The 24816-nt window shown below is 42.9% G+C and overlaps 4 protein-coding genes across 6 annotated transcripts; 2 read left to right on the top strand and 2 right to left on the bottom strand.

The window, feature by feature from the left end:
- The first annotated feature begins 1951 nt into the window (after positions 1-1951).
- Positions 1952-3401, top strand: CkIIalpha (casein kinase II subunit alpha). Its single transcript, XM_088189205.1, has 3 exons — positions 1952-2916; positions 2976-3124; positions 3196-3401. Exons 1-3 carry the CDS (start codon positions 2105-2107, stop codon positions 3273-3275), a joined length of 1041 nt encoding a protein of 346 aa, XP_088045331.1. The 5' UTR covers positions 1952-2104; the 3' UTR covers positions 3276-3401.
- On the bottom strand, positions 3389-9602 carry Ctu2 (Cytosolic thiouridylase subunit 2). Its single transcript, XM_088189202.1, has 4 exons — positions 9251-9602; positions 8870-9183; positions 8527-8802; positions 3389-3674 (listed from the first exon to the last, which is right to left on the bottom strand). Exons 1-4 carry the CDS (start codon positions 9588-9590, stop codon positions 3432-3434), a joined length of 1173 nt encoding a protein of 390 aa, XP_088045328.1. The 5' UTR covers positions 9591-9602; the 3' UTR covers positions 3389-3431.
- Positions 9603-9812: 210 nt separating this feature from the next.
- On the top strand, positions 9813-14722 carry LOC148232879 (putative elongation factor 1-delta). Of its 2 annotated transcripts, XM_088189203.1 has the most exons (7): positions 9813-9971; positions 10321-10563; positions 10809-10883; positions 10955-11125; positions 11198-11402; positions 14220-14461; positions 14530-14722. In XM_088189203.1, the coding sequence occupies exons 1-7, from the start codon at positions 9888-9890 to the stop codon at positions 14566-14568; spliced, it is 1059 nt and encodes a 352-aa protein (XP_088045329.1). In that variant the 5' UTR covers positions 9813-9887; the 3' UTR covers positions 14569-14722. The 2 variants fall into 2 exon arrangements, with proteins under 2 accessions (XP_088045329.1, XP_088045330.1); XM_088189204.1 differs by lacking the exon at positions 10321-10563.
- On the bottom strand, positions 14648-24592 carry fs(1)N (female sterile (1) Nasrat). Of its 2 annotated transcripts, XM_088189200.1 has the most exons (14): positions 24536-24592; positions 23956-24184; positions 23720-23894; positions 23480-23635; positions 21893-22012; positions 21686-21820; positions 21444-21616; positions 21201-21388; positions 19385-19803; positions 18401-19314; positions 18066-18323; positions 17027-18000; positions 15405-16968; positions 14648-15047 (listed from the first exon to the last, which is right to left on the bottom strand). In XM_088189200.1, the coding sequence occupies exons 2-14, from the start codon at positions 24001-24003 to the stop codon at positions 14754-14756; spliced, it is 5418 nt and encodes a 1805-aa protein (XP_088045326.1). In that variant the 5' UTR covers positions 24004-24184; positions 24536-24592; the 3' UTR covers positions 14648-14753. The 2 variants fall into 2 exon arrangements, with proteins under 2 accessions (XP_088045326.1, XP_088045327.1); XM_088189201.1 differs by lacking the exons at positions 21201-21388; positions 21686-21820; positions 21893-22012; ... (2 more) ...; positions 23956-24184; positions 24536-24592 and having other exon boundaries at positions 21444-21610.
- Between the last annotated feature and the right edge of the window lie 224 nt (positions 24593-24816).

Genomic DNA, 24816 nt, shown 5'->3' with positions numbered 1-24816 from the left:
CGGGCCCATAAAATCCAGCCCCGCGACTTCGCATGCAGCGATCGGCTCGACTCTCGGCGAAGGCGCAGGCTGCCGCATAAAAAGTGGCCCTACGCCATGCACGTTATTTCAGCTTTTATCAAGGGGAAGCAAAAGTTGGCTAATCCGTAGTCGTTTTTTCAATATTATCATATAATTAAGATTCTTAGTATTTTATTAAATGACATGCATTTTTTTGGCCAAATTAAAGGGGTTCCCTGTTTATTGTGTTATATCAATATAATGACTTAACAATAAGCGAAATTCGAATGAAGCATATCTAAACCGAATTTTGAGCGAATTAACAATTATCCCTTCTCAGAAGTCAAAAATCAACAACAAAAATAATAAAATCGTGTCGGCGCTGTCCCACTGAAATGGCGCCGACACAATTATATTGCTTTTGACAATTTTGATAATTGTTTTTGTGCTCTCCTCTTGACCAAAATTCGGTTCAAATATATTTTGACCAATATTCTTATATCAGTTCGTAGTAACATTGATAGAGATAACTATTGTCTCGTATATTGCTCTAATATCCAAGAGCAATATACGAGATGCGACATCTGTCTGCACTTCTTCCACTTATTTTTCCCCTGAGAGATGGGTTGGCTTGATTTATATTTTCGCTTTGACCTAATGAAAGCTCTAAAACTATAATTCGTTGTAGAACTTTTATTAGGTTAGGTTTGGGTTTGAACAGCAAATGGACGATTCGCAATTGTCAAATTGAGTTTCATAGACATTTTAGAGCGGAGTATAATATCACTAGCGCATTTTAATCAGTTTAAATATATGTTCACTAGTAGAAATAGGGTGATATTTAACATAGAACGAATTGTTTGTGCATTTAAGTGAGGTCAGAAAAGGATTCGTTGCAGTGAGTTAAGGTAGAATTACATGATCGTGGCTCGGAATGTCGTAACGCATTAGAAATGTGTCGTGGCGTGGTGTGGCGCGTTGTGTCGTGTCGGCGATTGCTTGGTTCCGATCGCCGCCAGAGCAGCGGCGGTGGGGGTGATGTGGCGCGAATTGAAATAGAGATGGAATCTTTTCTCGCCGCTCTCTAGTTCTTTCACTAGGCAATAGAATTTGCTTCTACTTCCTCTTAACTTATTACCTGGATGAACCCAATGTATTTTCCTTTTCTTTTATTTTTAAAGTAATTTCAACATAAGCAGATGCATAAAACTTTCTTCAAAATTACTATCCGAGCCCAAATTATTTTAGGAGGTAGTTTTAACTGTACTACTGAGAACAATACAAAAAAATATTTTCGGGATAGGTTTGAGACTGCTTTTTTATATTTTCTTTGATAGATAACCCAAAAATTTGTGGCTTAGAATCAGGGACGTGATTTTAGCTTTTGGTCCTTTTTTTTAAATATTTCGATTTCATTAAGATTCATAATATTTCATTAGATGACATGCATTCAATGGGGGGTGGGCAAGAGACATTATCTGCCCACATTCAAATGACGTCCGAATCGATGCAAATCATCACATAAACAATGTAAGATTCATCGCCCTTTCGACGAGTATAAAATTTTTAGATCGTTACGTAAATAGTGTTTTTAACAGACAGGCGTAATAAATACGCTTTTTATTTAATCGTTGCAGTCGATTCGCGGCGATTTAGTTCGATCTAATATTAGCGAACGATCTATTCAGAGCCACTGCCCGTCGAGATGCGGCCGCTGGCGGCCGCGGGTTTAGCGCTGCTGCTCGTCGAGTATGGTTCGTTAGCGTCGACCCTTCGGATTAATCCTTCCGTTAGCTCCCAGAACTGCAAATTTTTTTTTAAAAATCGGTCTAAATAAATTGGCGAATAATAGCGACTCGATTGTAATCGAATATTAGGTATAAATAGTTAGCCCCTCCGTTAGCTCCTAGCGGACGGGCGGCTCGCGGACCTCGCGGGCGGCGGCCATCTTGTTCGCCGGCTCGCGCCTCGCGCCTCGGCAGCGGGCCGTCGTCCGTCGTCCGCCGTTCGCCGTCCGCCGTCCGCCGAGAGCGAAGCGGGGCATGAGCCGAGCGGGGTTCTGTTCGTGCGGGTGCGGTCGGTAACGAGGAGGCGCTTTGCAGTGATGGCGCTGCCGTCGAAGGCGCGCGTCTACTCCGACGTGAACTCGAACAAGCCGCGCGACTACTGGGACTACGAGAACTACGTGGTGAACTGGGGCAACCAGGATGACTACCAGCTGGTGCGCAAGCTGGGGCGCGGCAAGTACTCGGAAGTGTTCGAGGCCATCTCCGGCAACGAGCGCTGCGTCGTCAAGATCCTGAAGCCGGTGAAGAAGAAGAAGATCAAGCGCGAAATCAAGATTTTGGAGAACCTGACGGGCGGCACCAACATCATCACGCTGCAGGCGGTCGTCAAGGACCCCGTGTCGCGCACTCCGGCGCTCATCTTCGAACACGTCAACAACTCGGACTTTAAACACTTGTACCAGACGCTGTCGGACTACGACATCCGCTATTACCTGTACGAGCTGCTGAAGGCGCTCGACTACTGCCACTCGATGGGCATCATGCACCGCGACGTCAAGCCGCACAACGTGATGATCGACCACGAGAACCGCAAGCTGCGCCTCATCGACTGGGGCCTGGCCGAGTTCTACCACCCGGGCCAGGAGTACAACGTGCGCGTCGCCTCGCGCTACTTCAAGGGGCCCGAGCTGCTCGTCGACTACCAGATGTACGACTACTCGCTCGACATGTGGTCGCTCGGTTGCATGCTCGCCTCCATGATCTTCCGCAAGGAGCCCTTCTTTCACGGCCACGACAACTACGACCAGCTGGTGCGCATCACAAAGGTGCTCGGCACCGAGGAGCTCTTCGACTACCTCGACAAGTACCACATCGAGTTAGACCCGCGCTTCCACGAGCTGATGGGCCGGTAATTAATTTGCTTTTCCTATTATCGCTCTACTTGCTCACCTCTTTGCAACTCCACAGACACTCGCGAAAGCGCTGGGACAGGTTCGTCAACACTGACAACCACCACCTCATCACCGCCGAGGCGCTCGACTTTCTCGACCGCCTGCTGCGCTACGACCACTACGACCGCCTCACTGCGCACGAGGCCATGGAGCACCCGTATTTCTGTCAGTTGACTATCGTCGAATCGGCTCCTTCGCCAACCTGACCTAACCTAATACGATACCTTCTGTTACAGACCCAGTCAAGGTGCGCGCCGGCCTCTCCATCTCGCCGCCGCCCGGCAACGTCCAAGCGCCGCTGCCGTCGGCCGAGTAGTGTTGTTATTTTTTTAAGCGGACGTTTACAATATGTACATATATACATATGGACAAATCTCTCTTTCTTTCCCGACTAAAACTTTGTATTCCTCGATAAAATAAAAACGTATGTAATATAACAGTTTATGGTCTCGTTTTATTTATATTATTATCGTTACAAAAGAAAATCTTTAATCTTCTCCAACGCGCTCGTCCTGCTGCGTCTCTCCCGAGCTTCCGAGAGCACCGACGCTGGCAGTGAAGATACGTTCATCAGTCTGCACCTGTAGCAGAAAAACTCCAAAAGATCTCGTTCTTTGGCGCAATCGCACCGACCGCCGCAGCTCTGCGACACCTTTTCCGAGTATTCCACGGCTCCGACGGCGCTGCATTCACTCCGGACCGTCTCCAAATTTGACTGAAACCGACAACGCAAATATTTATTCATCAAATGTTTTCAAATCAGAGTTATTTCGTATCTTGGGAAACGTTCGACAGTAATACAAACATGCATTGTGACATTGTTGCTCATGTTCAAATAATTGTTTTTATGACAACGGTCAGATTTAATTTTAATTTTTTCGATTGAAAATATCTTGCTGAACAGCTCGATAAACTGAAATTCTATTAAAATAAAATCAAATTCGCTGACGATTGACAGCGAATTTGATTCTCGGAGTTTTTATACTGTTCAAACTCAATCCCACAATCAAGAAATACTAGCTTCGCTCTTGTACCGACATTCACACTGAATGGGTAGGTAGGTAGCTTCTATAGTTTTGAACGGGTGCGATTTAACTCTACAGTGTGGTTTTTTATTTAAAAAAAAATATATTTTAATCAGTGGGAATTATTACAGGAAAAATAATAAAAAAAATATTTTTATGTTTTATTAAAAGTTATGATTGATTTATATATGCATAGCGCTACATTATATTTTTCGCAAATTACATATGTCTGCTTTACAGGAAGGAAATTTACATTGCAATCGATTTTTGGTTTGCTTCTCTTCAAATCAATTTTTTCTTGTAAGCCCGATGGTCTTCCTTGTTTAACTGAAGAAGGGAATCCAATTGTGCACAAAGTGTGTGCTAATTTCAATCTAAAATCTGCTAATTTCATCGAATTATTTCCACCATTACATCTATGCATAAGAAACCATGAATTAATTATTGTAAAATCCAATAAATGGTAAAATAAACGCATTTTAATTTTATAACAGTCAATCATACTATCCAATAAACCAACCTCACCCGTTACGGCAGGGCAAGTTATTTTAATTTTTTTAAATTTTACCATAGTAATGTGATCTATACCCACAAATAGGAGCAATTTTGATCTGTCCAATAGACGTTACTTATCTGTACGCCTTCAAAATCTGTTATAAATTTTTCTGTTGTTCCCCTTTCAATTTTTTTCGTTTCAGATTCAATGGGCATTTTACAGGAAGGTATACGATTTCGCCTCACAGTTCCCAAAGAAAGAATACCATTATTTGCCAAACTTCTGATTGATGGCATAGATGTAAAATATAATTTATAGTTACAATGCTTCAGTATTTCTCTCGACAATCGCATAACAACGTTGCTGTTGCCTCCAATTTTTGGTTCGCCTGGAAAGCATTTTCAGGATTATTTTTCATCCCCGTATAGATTTCAAATTTGTAGCAAAATCCGGAAACTCTTGAATAGACGAATAATTTATATCCCATGTGTGGTTTTAATAGCAAATATTGCTTCAGGTGATGGTGAGATTTCGTAGCACATATTTGCCTATCTAAGGATAACATTTCTTCCATTGGAATGGAACCGTTAAAAAATATTTGAAATGGAATCTTTAATTGGCCTCAATTTATCTCTAATTTGTTTTCAGTACTTGTTAAAATGCAGATTTTTTCGAAATCTAAGTGAATATAACAATTCTGATGTATTTCATTAAATCTTTTCGAAAATTCGAGAGCTTTAGCAGGATTCTGTTGAACTCTGTATTTTATAGTTTCTTTTACAATTTTCTCCATTAATTTATTTCCGAAAAAATATTTTAAAAATTAATATGGATTTCTCATTGATTCTGGCAGTACAGTACTCCCTATAAATGTAGTTGATAGATTCGAAATACTATTTTTTTTTCCATAATAAATGTCTATCTTTAGAAGTGGTCAAATTATCTCCAATTTGTGAAGTAGAAGGTTCTTTTTCAAATTGAAAGGATTCTTCATATTCTATTTGTGAATTTTCAACGGGAGGCACCACAATTGCCATTTCTGAAATATCATTAGTTTCTAAATATTCACGAAATAATTTCGTTATCTTCCTCTTCGCTTTCTTCTTTTAATTCATCGCCGCTGCTATCAGGTATATTTTCAATTAGATCGAATCGGGTCATTTTTGTATTAAAAGGCATATAAAATAAATAATAAAAACTCAATTTAAAAAAAATTCAACTTATAACTAAAGAAAATATTTCATATTCACAATCGCACAGCAATGCATATATGCATCGTCAAGTATGTTAGATCACAACATAATAATAAAAGATAGATACTATAGCATATAAAAAAATGAACATACCTTTAAAGAAGCACTCGAAGTTATTCTTTTATAAAGCAGCACAAAATCGTCAGCAATGTTCACCCACCGAAAGTATACGGGCTACGAACTGTTTTGATTTTCAGAAATGAATCATAAGATAAACCGATGAATCATATTTAAATTAATCTGTATTCGTAGGATCAAACAAGTTTAGCAAAAAGTTATACGTAAAAATGCATAACGATTCAAATATGCACTGTAGGGATAAAAGGGAATTATTTTAAGATGCGTATATTTGAATTTAAATAAAAAATATTAGATTGAGCAACATTTTATTTATAGTGTGCATTCAAATAAATAAACCGTGCGTTAATGTCGGAAGCTAAGCAGCTTTGGACGGGTTATTATAATGCGACAAGTTATTGGTTAACTATAAAAAGTTTTTCATTTAATTGTTGGACAGATTAGGCGTGTCGGTCAGAGCAGTGAACATCCCATCAATAACTCTGCGACAAATCTATTTAAAAAGAGGATTAGGAACAAAATTATTGGAGTAGTTTTCTTGGATTACAAGAGAGCTTTCGAAACAATAACAAAAGTATAATGTTAAACAAATTAGTATAAGTGAAATGGTTTTAAGATGGTTTAATAATAATTTAAAAAGGTTAAAATAAATTCTGCTTATTACAAAGAGAAAATAATAAAATGGTGTTCCGCAGGGGTCTAAATTAGTACTGTTGTTGTTTATATTATATATTAATGATATAATAAATAATAATAAAAAATGTAAAATGCATCTGTTCGCAAACGATTTCTTAATTTATTGCATAGGTGATAGTGTTAAAGAAGTTGTAGAACCTTAAATGACGAATTAAGTATAATAGAAAGATAGTTAAAAAATAATGTATTGAAACTAAATGTATGTTTATTAATAATAAAGATATGTTATATAATAATATAAAATATTTAAAAGTAATTGTAGACATGAAATATTTTTTTAAGAAACGTTGCAATCACATAATCAAAAAAAAAGAAGATAAATAGGGATATAGGACAATAAATACAGAAAAAGTAATCTAAAATAGTATTATATTGCCCCAATTCAATAATTGTGTGACATTATATTATATGCTTAATAAAATAGATAAGACAATGTTACATAAATTACAAAATAGGACAATGAGAGTAGTTTTATCCACTTAATGCTCGTGCTCGTACCGACACGGGCGGCACTTTGCTTTATGATTCTTCTTGCAAATGTGCGATTTCTATATATAGAAACGAGTTAAGGTTACGTGGTCCATAAAGGCTCGGGCACACAGAGAGCGATCTGTCGCGGCGGGAAGCGATATCTGACCGCGGCGACAGGTGATCTGGTTGTATTATGCGATGTTGCATCAGTCAGACAGAGCTGATGCAACGTCGCATAATACAACCAGATCATCTGTCGCCGCAGTCAGATATCGCTTCCCGCTGCGACAGATCGCTCTCTGTGTGCCCGAGCCTTAAAAGTTTTGTATGCCGGCGATTAGGCGACATAAATCGTCAGTTTTATAAATGTCAATATTCTTTGTTATTTCTGTGAACTTTGAAAGTGAACTAATAATTATTTTTGTGCAATTTGTAATAACATATTTTTATAATATTTGATTTAGAAAAAGGGTCAGAAAAGACTCAATATTGTTGCTTCCAATGCGAAGTAGCATTATGCGCCGTACCGTGTTTTCAATAAATTTGTTATGGTCGTTTCCAATCTGTGATAATCTATTTATTATTATAAATATATTTTTTCTTAAAGTCATGCAGCATCATTGTTGAAAAGTGTGACACCTAATTTCATAACTGTTTGTCTAAATAATATATATTTATATTGTATTTTGTTAATTTTAAAATTCGTTTCTTACGATTTTTATAATAATTAATTAAAAAAGAGAAAAAAAACATATTTTCCAATTATACATAGATTATAAAAATGCAATAAAAAAAATCGGTTCGTTCTTGATAACTTATTGAAAAAAACCAGAGCATGAAGTGGTCAAATAAAAATAAATTTACTAGTTGTAGAAGAATGATTGAAAGATTGGACATTCGAGAAATATTGAAGATGAATGTTTCACTATTTATATATGTTAGAAAATAACACGTTGAAGTATTTAATAAGAAATAAAGATGTACATAGATTTAATTCTAGAAATAGATAATTTAAGGATAGTAGGTGCAAGAAAATGAGTACGACCAGGGGAATATTGTACGGAGGTGTAAATTTGTATAGTATTCCTAGGACAATTCGCAAAAATAAAAATGTAACGGGTTTCCTTAATTGAATAAAGTAACAAAGCATGACAAACATATTTTATATGTATGTTTTGATTATATTTGTTTATGGTTTAATAACATGTCGCATTATTGTCAACGACACCCACTGTGTCTCGTGTCATCGGCTACACTGACGGCACACTAGTGCACAGCTTATTTAGTTTAATGCACACTATAATTAAAATGTTGCTCAATTCAATATGTTTTATTGAACATAGATATATTTATTAAATGCTCAATTATTATTATTGTAATGCGCAAACAATTATTTTGAACAACGTTTACCTAAATGGATATTATGTTTTGGTTCAGTTATTTTGTTGTTCGACTGGACGCGTCAAAGCTTTGGAATCGGCGATTAAAATATTTTCTCATCGTTCTATTTTAGTAATACTGAAGTTAAATTCAGTCATCTTGACTCACCGAGCAGAGAACGCATTTTCGGTCCGGCTCGCGTTCGGTTTCGGTCTCCAGCTTGCTGCTGGTTTTCAAGACTGTGGAAACTGTAGCCGGAAAGTCGCGCTGCAGCTCTGAGACGAAGCTCCCGATGCGAGACTGCAGGTCTGCGAACCCGTCGCTCTCGAGGACCGTCTTCCGGCGGCCGATTTTTTTAGCGTCCGCGAACGCTTCCAACTCTTCCGAAGTGAAGTCCCGCATGGGCCTCAGAATCGTTATTTCGTCTCTGTCGTCCATGAAACCCTGCAATCGTATCAGAATTAGGCGAACGAGTTAATACGCGGCATCGGCGGGGGAAATCGAGACTTACGACGTCGCACCTCATGTGGGCTCCGCCGCCGAGCGAAACGTTGATCAGGGAGTCGGCGGCCAGATCGGCGGCCGCTTCCGCCGACAGAACGTAGGCGCAGCCGGATTCTCGTGCGATCCTCAACAGGAGCCTCCGCCTGAGATTTTTGAGGAAGTCGCGCTTGGAGGTGGAGTCTCGGACGGAGCTGACGATCTTTTCCAGCGAATCTCTCTCTTCTTTCGGAAGCGATTCGCGCAAGGGTACAATTCGGACCGGAAAAACGCACGACTCGACGGTCTTCCTTCGATCTGCCGAATCGCGACGCAAGGATCCTTCTGAAGTACGTATTATTATAAATATTAGGCGTTGAAAATAAGTATGTAATAAATAAAATATAGCGACCGTCGAGATGCACGACAACGGGGGTGAGTTTGAGTTTCTTATGAGACAAAGCGTCGTCTAGAGCCTCTCCGACCAGACGCAGCAGAACCTCGCAGTTAAGGTCTCCGGCGTGCGCCAACAGCGCCTTGGCCCCCGACCGGAGGCTCCTCTCCCTGCCGAAGTTGGCCCTGAACTTGTGCGCGAGGGCGGCGACGAAGCACGGCGTACAATAGCGATCTACGCGACGGAGGGTCACCGTCGCGTCATCGCCGCCGCACTTTCTACATTTGTCCGAGCACTCGCCCTCTTCGCTTTTCCCTACGAGGATTTGCTCGTCGTCCGATTCGTTCAGCGAACACATGTCGGCGAAAGTGACGTTTCGTTTTGACGTTTAGGGGTTAGCTCCTATACGGCGCTAACTCGTAGAAGGGCAAAAAAACAATTTAAATTAGTCGGATATTTTTTCTGCGCGACAATAAACATTTTGTCAATAAAATAGTTTCTGTTTGCTTCAAATGTTATTTGCGTCAATTCTTATCGATTTCGGTTTCGGTCATTTCGCTCGTTACTTCGGATCGTCCTCCTTCTCTCTCCCCGGTTCGGACTGCGCGGACGCGTGTCGCCCTTTCTGTCAGTCGCAGTCGAATCGGTCTATAAAATGGCAGCCCAAGACGCGTACTACTGGCAGAACAGCCTCGAATTCGCCGAAGCCGAGAAGACGCACCACCAGAACCTGGCCAAGGTATAACGAGTGACGCCGATAACCTCTCGACGCGACACCGAGGGATGTTCCGTTGTTCCGTTTTTCCGATTGTCAATCAAAATTTTCCGAACCGAGCCGGTTACTATTCGCTATTCGTTTTTCGAATATTTGCCTTCGCTTTGTAGCCAACGACCGATCACCCAAGTTAAGCAGCAGCAGCAGCGCTGGGATGGTGTCGTTGCCCATAATGCGACTAGCTAATAAGAAACGGATTGTACTTTTATTTTTCTCTTTTGTCATCATTCTTAACAAGTGAAAAAGATTAGTCGATTTTTTGTAAAAGTCGCGAACGTTACGTAAGGCGACTATCGAATCGAGTCGTTTTTAGAGTCGCCGCGGAGCCAAAGCTAAGCCGGAGGAACCCGAGAAGCCCGAGAAGAAGGAAGCGGAAGCGGAAAAGCCAAAAGCGCCGACCGAAGCCGAAAAAGCCAAATCGCAGACCGAAACGAAAAAGTCGAAAGCGAAAGGTGCGAAAAAAAATAAAGCGGCCGCCGTCGCCATCGCCGTCCAACAGACGATCCGAGAGACGGCGCCGGACGCCCCGGTCCGAGCCGCCCGAGACTCCGCTGAGGTACTTTTCAGTAGAAGAGTGTTTTTAGTGGCTTCTCTAGTACTTTATTTTTAATCGTTTTATTGCACTACTATTGTTTCGTTTTGTATTTTATTTTATTTAATTGCCAATATTGTATTTCGTTATTACTTATTTCGATTAAACTCGTTTCGTTTGGTATTTTATTATTTATTACCTTAATTATAATTGCTTTTTAACTCTACGTTGATTGTATTTATTATAATTTATAGTGGTTCCGTTTTCAGAAAGGAGGCGGACAGTGCTCGCTCGCCGACGAAGTCGCCAAAGCTAGAGAACACATTAAGAAGTCTTTAGAATGCGTGAGTGAATCGTCGCCTCGTTCCGCACCCTCACCCGCGACCGAATCTCACGGGAACGTTTTCGCTTTCAGATGGACATCGTCCTGGCCAACGCTCCGACCGTCGCCGACAAGACGGCGAGCAAGCTGGAGAGCGACTTGGAACAGCTGAAGCTGGCTTTCGCCGACTTGAAGGGCGTAGTCGTAGGTCTGCAAGCCGAAATCAAAGAATTGAAAAATTTCGGCATCGTACCTAGGATCGCAGTGAGAACTCGTTTTTTGTTAATATTTTAATTGTTATGCTTATTCGCATCGTTAATCGACTAATCGACGCAGATCTGTCCGATGAAATCTGAGCCGACTTCCTGCCCGCGTCCCATGGTCTGCCCAGCGAAACCGCCAGCGCAGCCCGCTCCTAAGCCGTCCAACGACGACGATGACGACGGAGTCGACCTGTTCGGTTCTGATTCCGAAGACGACGCGGAAGCCGCCAAAATTAGAGACGAACGTTTGGCCGCCTACGCTGCTAAAAAATCCAAAAGTACACCAGTTGCAATAATTTAACGTTTTAACACATTTAATACCATGTGCATAAATTTGTGCATTTCGCTGTTTCGACTTCATATAACAAAAACACACATTAAACTGCATATTTACTTAGCGCTTACTAATATTATATTAACTAAAAAATTATTATCAAAAATTACATAGGCCAAAACTCGGATAAAAAAAAGTATATTTATTCGTAATAGTAATATCAATCCGTAGTGTTAAAAATGTATTTAAATCATTTTTAACACTACGGTGATATTCACACGACATCCAACCGTGCAACTTTGACATTTTGTGTGAAATTTGCACAATATTCTTTCAATTACTGAAAAATACGATGAAAAACACACTCGCTTATAAACACTTATTCTATTTTAATTTAATATTTTATTATGTATGTTGTGGATTCATACTACAGAGTTTTAATTCTAGGATTGGTATCCCAGTATCCGAAAATGGTTTATTTTCAAACTATTGCCATAATTAATAATAAAGTTAACCATTTTTTAAATTCCGGAACTAGAACATTTTTCTATTTTCATAAGTGAGCGGAAGTTACGTATTTACGGTGATTTTTCTCCCGATATCGGTTTGTCTCCTCTGATGTCTGGAACGAATTATCACCAATGAACTGGCACACCTTTAAAATGGCTCAAACTTCCTGGAAGGTCATATTCTGAGATAAAATTCGAGTTCCTTTTTTATTACTTACGGCTTTCCAACATATTCGTTAATCCCTAATCTGAGGTTTGCCGCCAATACTTTTTAAATATTTCATTGTTATTGATATGATGCCTGAGAAACTGTTATCAAACGTGTAACAATGTATCGACATTTTTCGCTGTCAACAGTATCAATATTAAACAGTCCTGCAAATATCACCGTGTAAATCTGCATCGTTTTTATTTTTCAAATATGTATATTTGCTGACTAAACACAAATTTATTATTATATTGGTAAGCAATCCACAGTCTGAAATTTACTTGGTACCATTGTAAATATAAAAAACAAATCATTATGAAACTGTATTTTAATTTTCACAAATAAATCTGCCACACGGCTCCACTTTTAGGAATAACGCTTGGCATTCAATGTGTGCACCACTCATCACTTTCTTTGAATGCTCCATGATATTTCTCGTAAAGAATTTTTTTTAAAATAAATTGTTTAAATTAAATATGTCCGATTAATTCTCGTAAAAATATTTCTCATGGGGCGAGAAATGTCTCGATCACTTGTAACTATAATCATTAATCAGATGTTTGATTTATTAATATTTATCACATAACTATTATCACTAATCGTGTAAACATTATCAGTATTATCACTGATCACGTATATTATTACTGAAAATGTAAAAACAGTGAATTAAAAATCAAAACAGGGATAACTTCATGTACAAAAAATGCGGAGATATGTTTATCGAAAATCAGTCCATATCGTGATAGATAGTATAGTAAAGACGCTAAAATGGCTTCTAGATGAGTTCTTGAAACGAATGTAAAAAAGTTTTAGTTGCTTTATTTCCAAATTATATTTTGTTTTATTGTACCCGGTGCAAGGATAGACAATGGATTTGAGAATTGGAGACGGTGGTTAAAATGTATTCCATGTGAATGTTTTGGGCGACCTCGATAGCCAGCCGGATATTGATTGTAAATTTTTTTATGTGATTGTTGTTGATCTTATAGCTCGATTGTGTATATTGTTTTTTTTTTATATTGATAATAATTTTTTTTTATATTGAGTGTTTAGAAATTTGGGCCCTCGTGCTTTGCATGACTGCTATGAGTTAGCTGCACCACTGTTGCAATTGTAAAATATGGATTTCTAGTTTTCTCAAACACAACTGAGTCGAAAAACCCCGCCTTACCGTTAATATATAGCAATCTATTGTACATAAACATATATTGACATTTGTGATATATGTATATATTGATGTTAAATTTTTATATATATTGACATATACTTGATATGTCAATATATATTAAATTTTTATATATATTGACATATACAATATATGTACATATATTGATATTAAATGTCAATACTATTATATTAATTTAGTTATAAAAAAAATTTACAAGATGAAAACGGAAGCAAAAAATAATTCACTTAAATACCGAAAGGAGTGACTTCTCGCATTCTAAGAGTTCCACTCAGACTTCCACTTGATTCAGAATCATCAGCTTGCACCAATATTTCAATATTTTCTGTCGTCGTTTCTGTTATTGTCTTGGACTTTTTTTAGTGGAACCGTTGGTTGAGAAGAAACTGAAATTTTCTTTCATTTTTTAAATCTGGGGTTAAACTTTTACACTAAAAAATAAAGAAAATGAAAATAATCATGTCACATTTTTGTAAAAATGAAGAAATAAAATGTTCCGCAGATTGTCAATTGCTACACACTTGTATTCAGTAACAATTGCTTTTGAAACATTAAAAATATCGTAAATAAATATGCGGTTCCACTGCGTGACATGACTAAAAAGCTCTGCCTAGATTTGATATTAGAGTGAAAAGAATTAAAAAACCTACAGGAAAACGAAAATCAAGCTGACAAATTTCAAACTCACGTTTTGTGTTTGATCATTTTCCAAGAGAAAAATTCCTAATCTACCGTTTATTTGTCTAGCATGAATCCAGTTCGAAAGATGTCCGTAATGAAATATTTTTTTTCAAGCGTGACTTTTTTTTGTAAAACCTGCGAAAATTCTCGCTTGTGTCTTGCAGCGTTTTAAGATACTTGGTATCGTAATTTCTCTACATATTCGTGACGAAATCTCAAGTATCGGTTAAATTTCAGAACCTGCTTTGATCGCTAAGTCCAACATCATCTTGGACTGTAAGCCTTGGGACGACGAGACCGACATGAAGGCGATGGAAGACAAAGTGAGGACCGTAGTCAGCGACGGTCTTCTCTGGGGTGCGTCCAAGCTGGTCCCTCTCGCCTACGGAATCCGGAAACTGCAAATCTCCTGTGTCATCGAGGACGACAAAGTTTCCGTAGACTGGCTTCAAGAGGAGATCGAAAAGTTCGAAGATTTTGTGAGTATAAATTCTCATACTTGGCATCGCTGCAACATTGCGTTTCTAATTTCCCATCTCGATTTCAGGTGCAAAGCGTCGACATCGCCGCTTTTAATAAGGTCTAAAATCTAAACTGCCATAGGAGTATCCCATTTCAGTCTACCGCTCGACGACGTTCCAAATTTCCGTTATAAAAAAGTCATGTTCTGTAACATTGCCTTTATTTTTTAAACATCATTATAAAATAAACAAAAACAATAATAAAACGGAAGTACGACAGTTTTGAATTTTATTCCATAAACCTAACGACTCAGAATGGAAATAGCTCGATTCGATCGTCCGTTTCCGTAACCAATATCTTTCTTCCGGCGGTGGCAGCTGGAAACACGCGCGTCTCGCCGGATCTCAGAGTAGCCCTTTCCGTCGCCTCCTGCTCGAAGCACGCTCTCCATTCGTCGGCGAAGGATTTGTCCTCTTCCGTTCGAACGTCCGTCTTCGAGATGCTGTGCCTTAGAAAAACACCCGATGACAACTTCGCATATAGCACGCCTTCCATTCGAGCAGGTGCGCATATGGACTCCGCCGGGGGTAGGATACGAACGGCCTGTAACATTAAAAATAATCACTGAATTTACTCTATTTACTAGCATGTTATCATTCCCCCTCTTAAGTATTTTTTAAACATTGTCTATATTGTTCTTTTTTTGAATTACAAAGTTCATAAATAATTTTATACTACATAATATATCGCGGTTTCTAAAAAAATGAATGAAAATAATTTAATATAATATAAAAACTCAAATTGTCAATTAAGATAAATAAAACCCGGTCAACGCCGGAATAATCAGCTAGAATTTAATAGTAAATGTTATACAGCATTTTTTAAAGTTATGAAAAAAATATGGTCTTCATAGTTATAGTAAGTGTTATTTTTAAATCAAAATTAATCGAAAAGACTTACTTGCAAGTCGACGCCGTCGAACGTCCAAACGACTATCCCCGGCTCCTCAGAGCACCCGCAAGCGCCTGCTTCCGAACTCGCCGCCAGTCCATCTCCTAAGCTCTCCCAACGCGAAGGACAGCCGATCGGCACTGGTCCGACGATCGACCTCCACTCCCCGTCCGGAGCTCTTCTCCAAACCCGCCCGTGGCACTTTCGCTTGTCGTTTGCCACCAGGAAGACTTCTGAACCTAGTCGGAGACGACCGACGGGAGGAAACGCGGGAGAGATCTCTCGCATCCTCGTCTTTTCTCCGGCGATCCTCTCCGAGTCCGAGATCGCCCCCCTCTCTCGGTCCAGGAGTCGTTCGCGGCCCCTCGCTAGCCTCGCCAGATCCGAAGCTCCGCGGTTGTCCAAACCACCCTCACCGACGATGCCTCCTTCGAACGTCGCGTCTCCCGAGATCCTCCATTCGGCGGCGGACGACGCGCCCTTCGCCCACTCAGCCAAGTCCAGTCCCGAAATACCGCTTCGAGGCGCGCGCAGTTCTCCCTCGAGGCGGACATTTCCGCGAAAGTCGATCGACGCTGAGACGAAGTCTTCACCGTTGCCCGGCGCGAGCGCCGATCCTATCTTTCCTGCGGTGCGACCTCTGTGGACAGCCGCTCCCGCCTCCATCTCCAGCTCCCCTTCGACCGTCTGTTCGCCGTCTCTCTGCAGGCGAGCGGCGAACAGCTCCCCCAGATCGGCGACGCCTTCGACGGCAGCGGCGTCGACTGCTCCCTCCACGAACAGTGCATCGAACGCCATCGGACCGCGACGTTCGCGGCCGTCGTCTCTCTCGACGAAATCTCCCAGAGCCTCCGCTCGGACGTCGCCCGCGACCACGGCGTGCTCAAATTTCTTATCACCCGCGCCGTAGGAGCCTCCCTCTGTCGCAGTCCCCCACTCGTCCGGACTGCAGTCCAACACTCTTGAGCAAGAGAGATCGCCGGAGATCCGCAGCGCGCCTCCTTCGACAACTGGCGGCGACTCCCTCGCGAAAAACACGCTCGCCTCCGAGAAGTCTCCGTCCGCACGCGCTGCCTCCTCGATCTCTGCGACGTCGTATCCGCCAAAACGCTTCAGCACCCGCAGATCGCCGGCGATCAGGACGGGCGCCGAAAGTGAGACCGAGTCGACCCGTCCCTCCAGGCCGGCTTCCAGTCCTGCGACGTTCAGTCGATTCGCTCGGACCGCGTTCGGAAACCGCGCGTCTCCCTCTAGGTGACGAGAACCGTCGACGTTCCGCTTGACGTATGCAGCACCCTCTCGATTCAGCAGCCGTCTCGAGTCTACGCCTCCGTCTGCTCGCAGCTCCCCAGCAATTCGAACGTCTCCGTCAATGACTTGCTCTCCGCTCCGAGTCAACGCGTCCGCGGCGAGCGCGAACCTGGCGTTTCCGGTTGCGCCAAGACCTCGCAGGTACCTCTTCGTTCCGACAATTTCGACCGGTCCGCCATCCGCTCGCACCGCGTCTGAGACGAGCCGTTCTAGCCGGCCCCCCTCCGTGCGAATGTTCTCGACGACCGGCTCGTCAAAGAATCTGAAAAGACGTCCTATTTGTACTTAATGCGCTAAACCGCGATTCTCGCGTCGCTTACCTCATCAGACCGGAAAGGACATCGCTTCCTTTGACCGGCACAGCTCTCTCCGCTGCGCGCCTCAAGTCGACGCCATCGATCTCCGCGGCGAACAGCGCGCCCTTCGCTCTCAGCGTCGCGGCGTCTTCGACCGTCGCGACTCGCTCTTTGGTCTGAGTCGACCTGTAGGCGAGCTCGTTCAGCATCCCCTCCGAAGCTCCGTTCAGCAGTCCGAACGATGGCCTCTCGGCACGCGCTTCGCCCGCGACGCACGGCGCTCTCGCGGTCCTCGCCTCCGTTTTGCTCAGCCTGGACCCTTCAAAGCGGCGCAGGGCCTCGCCGAGCGGAGCGCCGTCGACTCTCAGGTCGCCGGCAACTTCCACTCGCCCCGCCCTCAGCTTTCCGAATCGAGGCGCCTCGAGCTCGAGGGGACGCGCGCTCCCGAGGTCCGGCAGGTTCTCCATCGACCAGTCGTTGCATCGGCGCTCGATCCGCAGCCGCGGCGTCGCCGCCGGAAGATCGGTCCGGTCGAACGTCACGTCCGACGCGAGCGCCCGATCCCCGGAGATCTTGACGGAGCGACCTGCCAAGTCGGCGACGTCGACCGCGTCGAACGTTCCGCCGACAGTCAGGTCCTCGAACGATATATCTCCGGCGAGAATGTCGTCCGAGACCGTCTGGTCGGCGTCGACGGAGAGGAAATCGGCGAACCGCCGTTCGTTGACGAAGCCGGACCTCACGCTCGCCCCGCTCTCCACCGCGACGCGTCCCTCGAACGCCTTCAGAGAGTCCACCCGCACCGGGTCGGCCGACCTCACTGCGACCCCGTCGAACAGCGCGCTCCACTCGGAACCGTTCACCTTTCCCAGAACGGCGGTAGTTCCGACCACGCGCAGCCGACGAAAGATCGCGTTTGACCGAACCGTTTTCGCTTCGGACAGATCGGGGTTGGACAGGAAGGCGTCGAGCTCCCTGCCGGCGATGTCGCCTCGAACCTGCGGATCGAAAAAAAACGTCAGCTCGAAGCGAAAGCGAACGTGTAAAAAAACGAGTCGCTCACGTTCACTCTCTCCGTCACTGTCAGATCGAAGAAGGTGAAGTTGTCGAGGTTCTGCGACGAAGACAGCGTGACGACGTCCTTCGGAAGCACTCCGGATACGGCCTCCTCGCAGTCGACTCTGTCGGCCCGCGCGCCCGTGAGGAATCTCTTGGGCGCCGCCACCGCGGCCGGAAGCGACTCTCTCGTTCGCAGGTACAGCTCGGGGAACTGCAGACTGTTCAGCGCGTCCAGCGTTAGTTCCTCGCTCGCTATTGTTTCCTGCGAACGAAAAACGTTGATGCATTACGAGGCAATTCAAAATATAATAAGTTTCAAATTGAGAAAAATAAGTAAACCCCATCCACGTCCAAGTCGGTCAGTTCGAAGTCTCCGTCGCGGAACACGGCGCTGCCGACGAACTCCTCCCAGGAGCGACCGTTGATTTCCTGAGAGTGTAGTTCGTCTGCCACCGTGAGCGAGTCCAGATTCATCTCTGTGCGACTCCGCGCGCTCTCGGCGTCCAGCCGGCGCTTCTCTCGCAGCGCTTCTGCGAAGCCTCTCTCGCTGAAGTCGAAGCCGTTGAGTGCGCTCTCCACGACCAGCGCTCCCTCGACGGAGGCGTCGTCGAAAAGCAGGGCGGCCGCGTTGGCGTTCTCGATGTCGGCGTCCGGCGCTCGCGAGATCACCGCGTCCTCAGACAGCCTGACGCCATTCACCGTGCCGTTTCCGATCAGGTTCGCGTCTTTGAACACGTGCACGTGCCCCTCCACGCGAAGATCACCATTGACCGCCGCAGGAGATCCTTCCGCGAGAGGCAGCGACGACCCTTCGAAGAGTTCCACTCGGACGTCCTCCACGTCGAACTCGTCCACGACGACCGCGCCTACTGCGAGTCCGTCGTCTCCCTCAGAGCGTCTCGCCGCTCCGTTCAGCGTTGCGTCGACGGAGAGGCCGTTGAGAGTTTCGACGGACGCCTCCTTCGCCGATGCGATTCCTCTCGTGATCAGTCTGCCGGAAGCGACGGCGACGCCGAAGGTCCTCGGAAGGACCTCGTCGCGCATCACGGCGCTCTCTAGGCGGCGGAGGACCCCTGCCAGAGCGTCGCGGCGGGCTTCCACGCCGGAGAGCAGAGATTCGAGGTCAGCGACGCGGTTGACGTCGCTCCAGTCTCTCCCGGCGACTCGGACCCGACCGCCATCGAGTAGCGCTTCTGCGACGTTGCCCCAGAGGCGCAGGTTCGGTGCTCGAATCTCCCTAATTCGGGCCACATCTACGAATATACGTTAAAACACTGCGGACTCCGCTCCCGACTGGCGCCGTTCGCGAGGAGCGCAACCAACCTGAGCCGGGATCGGTCGTCGTCAGAGCGTCCGCCCTCTCCAGAACGTCGCGCTCGCGGATCGCTCTCCGCAAAATGGTCTCCTCGGCCTTCAGGATGCGGTCTAGCTCCCCTTCGAGCGGGTCGGGCGCGTCGACTAACTGCGTCCTGACGACGAATGCGGTAGGCGCGTACTCCTCGCTGGCGGTCAGGATGCGAGGCGCGTCGTCCGGAGCTCGTAGTACTGCGGCGCCTTCGATACCCTTCTCGTCGTCGACGTCCAGCACGCACGAGAAGCCAAACATCTCCTCGCCGTGCGACCGGCAGGGCGAGTGCTCTACGGGAGAGAATTTCACACCGTCCCACCGCAGGGCCTCCAGCGCGCTGCTGGAGTGGCTGTAGTGGTCTAATTTGTGCTGGAACAGTAGCGCAGCTTCGTCCCTGAAAAACGCGTCCCGTTCAAATCGGAAAGTGTGCTTTATGCGTATCGAGGAACGCTGCGTGATGCGAAGCAATATATTGGAGGAAGTAGATGAAATTAATGTTTCATTAGGGACAAAAACAAATTAAAAATCTAAGAAAAATAATATGAAATTTAAAATTGTAGACATTTCTATGACAGCGTGTAAGTCTGTAAGGCCCTTCGTCCACCGACGCAACGCAACTGCAACCCATTTTTTTTATTTATGACAGTTGAATGAGAATTGCGTTGCACGTTCTTTGTCTACTGACGCAACTCTCTTGCGATGGTCACTCTATGGTTCCATAAGGGAACAGAACGTGATTTAATAGCGCATGGAAAAACAGAATATGATGAAACAGAACGTTCATTAAACATAACTGAAAAAACAGAACGCTGATAAAACAAAACGAAGAAAAAACAAAACATTAATAAAACAGAACAGTGAAAGAACAGAACATAAACGAGATTTGGGAATGACGCATATGCGTCTATTTGTCTATTCGAAATTGCATCAGAATTGATTATAGTAGTGATATATATATACCTATATATATCGGTGAAAATATATTTTGACTTCACTAGTGAAAATATAACTTCGCCAAAAAATACACTTTCACTGTAACATGTATACATCGCATGTGAATAAATAATGACAAGTAACTAAATGTACATACATATTATTACGTATAGAAAAGTTGAAATCATATAATTTTATCAACACCTGCCAGATAAATTATATTTTCCCTGGTAAAAATATATATCTACCAGTCAAGTGTATTCCAATATGAATTCACTAAAACGACATATTTAAAAAAATATTTTCGGAATAGATGCAATACTATTTATTTAGATTCTCTTTGACTTGGGAAGTTTTGGTTTAAATCAAGATTTAGAGAATTTCATTTTTTAGTATATTCAGAGATTTAAATTTAAAATAATATTTTATATAAACCTATGTTTTTTCACAGATAATATAAGTTAATTTTTTAATATAAATGTTACAATACTGTTCTGTTTTATCAACGTTCTGTTTCTTCATGTTCTGTTTTTTCATGCGCCGTTATATCACGTTCTGTTTTATCCGGTTACCTAATCTATATAAATATATAATAAAATTGAATTATACGATTATAGTGTATAATGAAAAATAGCAGGAGCGTCTGATTCGCACAAGCAACTGACAAGCCAGTCGTTTGTGAGTTGGTCGTTTACAGGTTGATTGAATGTTGCGTTGCAGTTGTACAGGTGGGCGAAACTGCAGTTAACAAGGGTCCGATTGTGAAGCTACTCTCGTCCAACGCTCACGCGACAATTTTTTGACTAAAGTCGCAGTCGCGTTGTACCGGTGAATGAAGGGCCACCGTCGTACCGCTACCTATAATATCCGAGCGGAACTGCCAGGAAGTACTCGACGTGGTTCACGTCGTAGTGATCTACGTTTTTCTCGACGAAGTCGCTGCCTCGAATCTCGTATATGACCGGGCTCTCTCCGCCGATCGCCAGGAAGCTGTTGGCGCCTGCGACGAAGGCGACGATGCTCTTGGCGTTCGCGCTGGCCACGTTCTGACGATACGTTACATTATTAGAAGTACAGTCACGACGAACAACACGTACTTACCTTAAATAGAGAATAGCGTCCGGACGATACATCAAACTTGTATATCGAAACGGTAGCGCGGTCTTCCAGAGATACCGCCAAGTAGCGACCCTCGTTTACTATCGTCGCTTTTTCGTAGCCGTCCAGCTTATCTTCGAACCACCAATTATTCCACAGGTCCATTCCGTATATAGCTGCAATGGCGTTAAAAATCGAGAGCAAGTCGAAATACGTCAGACTACGTGTTTAGTTTTTATACTCACACACGGCTCTGGACCTCTCTCCGGTCTGCTCGCGAGTCACTGCTGCCTTCCAGTTTCCTTTCATTCTGTAGACGCTCAGATGAAAGACGCGACCGTTAAGGTTCCACTCCCACAGTTTGTTCAGAGCGTTGCCGTCTGAAAAATTAAGCGGCGCGTTATTTGGTCACTTAATAATCACTGACGATTTTCGGGCACTCGGATAATTACCGTCGATTTGATGCCAGTCGACGATACCGTCTCTCGCAATCGCCAGCCCCGCGTGCGTCGCGGCTTCTTCTGCGTTCCACCATTCGAACAGACACGCGGACGACACTGTATGGCCCATATCTGAAAAATTAAAATGTCGAACCGAATTCCGAGAAAAAATACAACCATCCAATACAACCAATAAACTATTTTAGTCTGGAGCATTTAAAAATAAGTTACAAATATCAGACTATCGGGAACCACAGAATAAAGAATATATAGAAGCAGCGTTCGCTGTGAAAAGCGAACTCTGTCCAAATCGTAACTGTCCACTGTGTCAGTCAGCTTTGTCACGTCGTGTCGTGACAAGGCCGATTGATGCAGTGTGATATTTTTGTAATCTAGAGGAACAAAAGTAAATTTTCTTATCTGTCTACGCAGGTCAAATTGTTGTTTATGTATAAAAGGGAACAAAGCATATTACCTGGAACTAAAATTTACATTCCAAGAAAACGCGCCGAACAATAGAAGAAATTGTCGGACCGGCCAACTACCTGACGCTGCCTGTCAAGTGTTTTAAGCGATCGTGTCGTTCGTCTTGAGTTTGCTTGATGAATACGATGTGGTTCTATGTTCTGGTATTGGTTGTGTGTTGTTATAATTTTTGTTGAAGTATCAAGCTGAGTTTACATAATATTTTACTTAAATATGTTTTTTTAATTTAATCACGAGTATCATAAGAATTAATCATAGTTCTTTTCTGCATGAAAAAACGTATAAGTCTGTTTGAACTTGAGTTTTAGTATATTATATCGCAATACACCAACGCGTAATTGTGTTTTTCTGAAAGAATTAGTTGTAACTTATAGGAAATATTTAAATTTGCTTGCCCATATTTGCGACACTCAAACAAGTTTTCCTTAATTTCAGATGACTATCCAAATTTTGCGCTGAAATTTTTTCGACGTTTGGTTTGCTAACGACAAAGAATCAAAAACGGGTGCTTTGTTAAGTTATGTATTACAAGAATTTGGTGCCCTGTCTCTTTCAGAAGACAGATTAAAAGCTTAAAAGTTATAATCAGAAGTGCTTGCCAAAAAATTGAACAAAAATGGTTAAAGTCGGACAGACAAAGGGAACGCTTCTTTGTGGTTAAATGTATACATATCATTTCCTGATATTGCCACAGAAAGTATTGAAAGTATTTCACATCTTGGACCGAGTAGAAGAACCGGCAGACCACAAAAAGACTTTGAAAGTTGCAGCACCAAAACAAAAAGACAGTGAATTCAACACATCCTGTAAACATCGAGCGATGGTAGCTGAAGTATAGCTTCGTAAAGAAGGCAAAAGAGATTCAGCAGCAATTGTAAAATAACTTTGCCATTTTTCTCCCAGAATAATAATAAATAAACGAAAAAGCTTTTTTTAAGCCCAAGGGATAAACCGAAAATTTATGGGTTAAAATCTTTTTTCAGAGGAGGAGTAAAAGTTGGCCAGTCAATGGTCGTTTTTTTAATATTTAGATTTTATTAAGATTCATAAATTCGACCGGTCACTGCGATAATTTGAATACATTTTGCGAGAAAAATACAATAGTAAATGTACCGTAATGTTTCGTCGAAACGCCACTCGGAAGGTACTCTACTAATGTCAGTCCGCGTTCTCCGAGACCGACCGCCCGGTTCTTCAGACTGGTCCATTGCGAAATGCGTTCGTCCAGCTGCAAATCTTTATCGACGACCACTTCGACTATTTGAAGCTCTGAAAAATTACAAGTATTAGAAAAGCGTCTGAAAACTAAAAAGTCGTCATTATAAGAACAATACGGAGTAAACGATCGATCACCTTCTCGATTGTAAGAGCCAGTTTCGAATGTATAATGGTGCCACAGAGGCCTCTCCGCGTCGATCTTGAAGCTCTCCAGCTGGGCCAGAGTTTCTTTTATACTCCTGCATGATCCTCCAGCGTTCCCCGGAGAAGACTCGGTTTCGCGGGAAGTATTGTTTCGAAAGGCTTCCGGCTGAAGACGGATTCGGATATTTACGAGACGTTCAAGGAGAATACGGAAGGTTTGCACTCACGTGTTTGGCCTGCGCTATGACGATTGCGATTAGTAAAAGTCGCCACATGACTCCGAGATCCAAGAGTCGCACCTCTCCGCTCGGGCATTGAGGCGCGACTGACCCCGTGACATATTTTTGATCGCAACGAAGGGATTGAACGTGGGTAGTTTTCGATTGTTGCTGATATAGCCGACAAACCGATGGAAAATATTATTATAATAATTTTCATTTATGTCTCCTCCTCCGCCTGTAAATATAAGAAGGGTTAAAGTTTTTTTATTGTTAACTCTAATTTCATCTGAAACTGCTGTCACTTAATACACATGGTAGGCGACTATATTTAAAATATTGAAAACAATCGAAATTTGTGACAAGTTCAACAGATTTGAAGTATTTACATAATTTTATACTGTAAAATCTAAAAAAAAACAATTTTAATAGACACCGTTTTCTTAGAGAACACATAAAAAATATTAAAAGAAATTATCCAATGGCAAGTAGATAACCAAATTAAATGTTACGTATGAAAATTCAACTTTTGGTAATATAGCCAACATCAACGCCTTATCTCGATTTATACAAGACAATAAATTGGTACCTCTTCCAAAATGGCAAAATTATTTGAAACTATTTTGGTGACACCTGTATCCTCAGCTGACGCGAAACGTATAATAAATATTTTTATACGTTTGCACTCTAAAATGGATAAAAATATGTTTAAAAAATTCGGTTGGTCAAGGTCGGTTGAACGATCTAAACGTACTGTTTATTCATAAGGATTTTTTACACCTGTTCATATGAAACAAAGAAGAACAGATTCTATATTATAAAACAGAAAATACACGTGTCTGTCTATCTGCCTATCATAAGTACTCCCAA

Source organism: Plectrocnemia conspersa, unplaced genomic scaffold (genome assembly GCF_051122295.1).
Source record: "Plectrocnemia conspersa isolate PC_06_02 unplaced genomic scaffold, ASM5112229v1 ptg000008l, whole genome shotgun sequence".
NCBI lineage: Eukaryota > Metazoa > Arthropoda > Insecta > Trichoptera > Polycentropodidae > Plectrocnemia > Plectrocnemia conspersa.
This window is presented reverse-complemented; position numbering and strand designations above follow the sequence as displayed.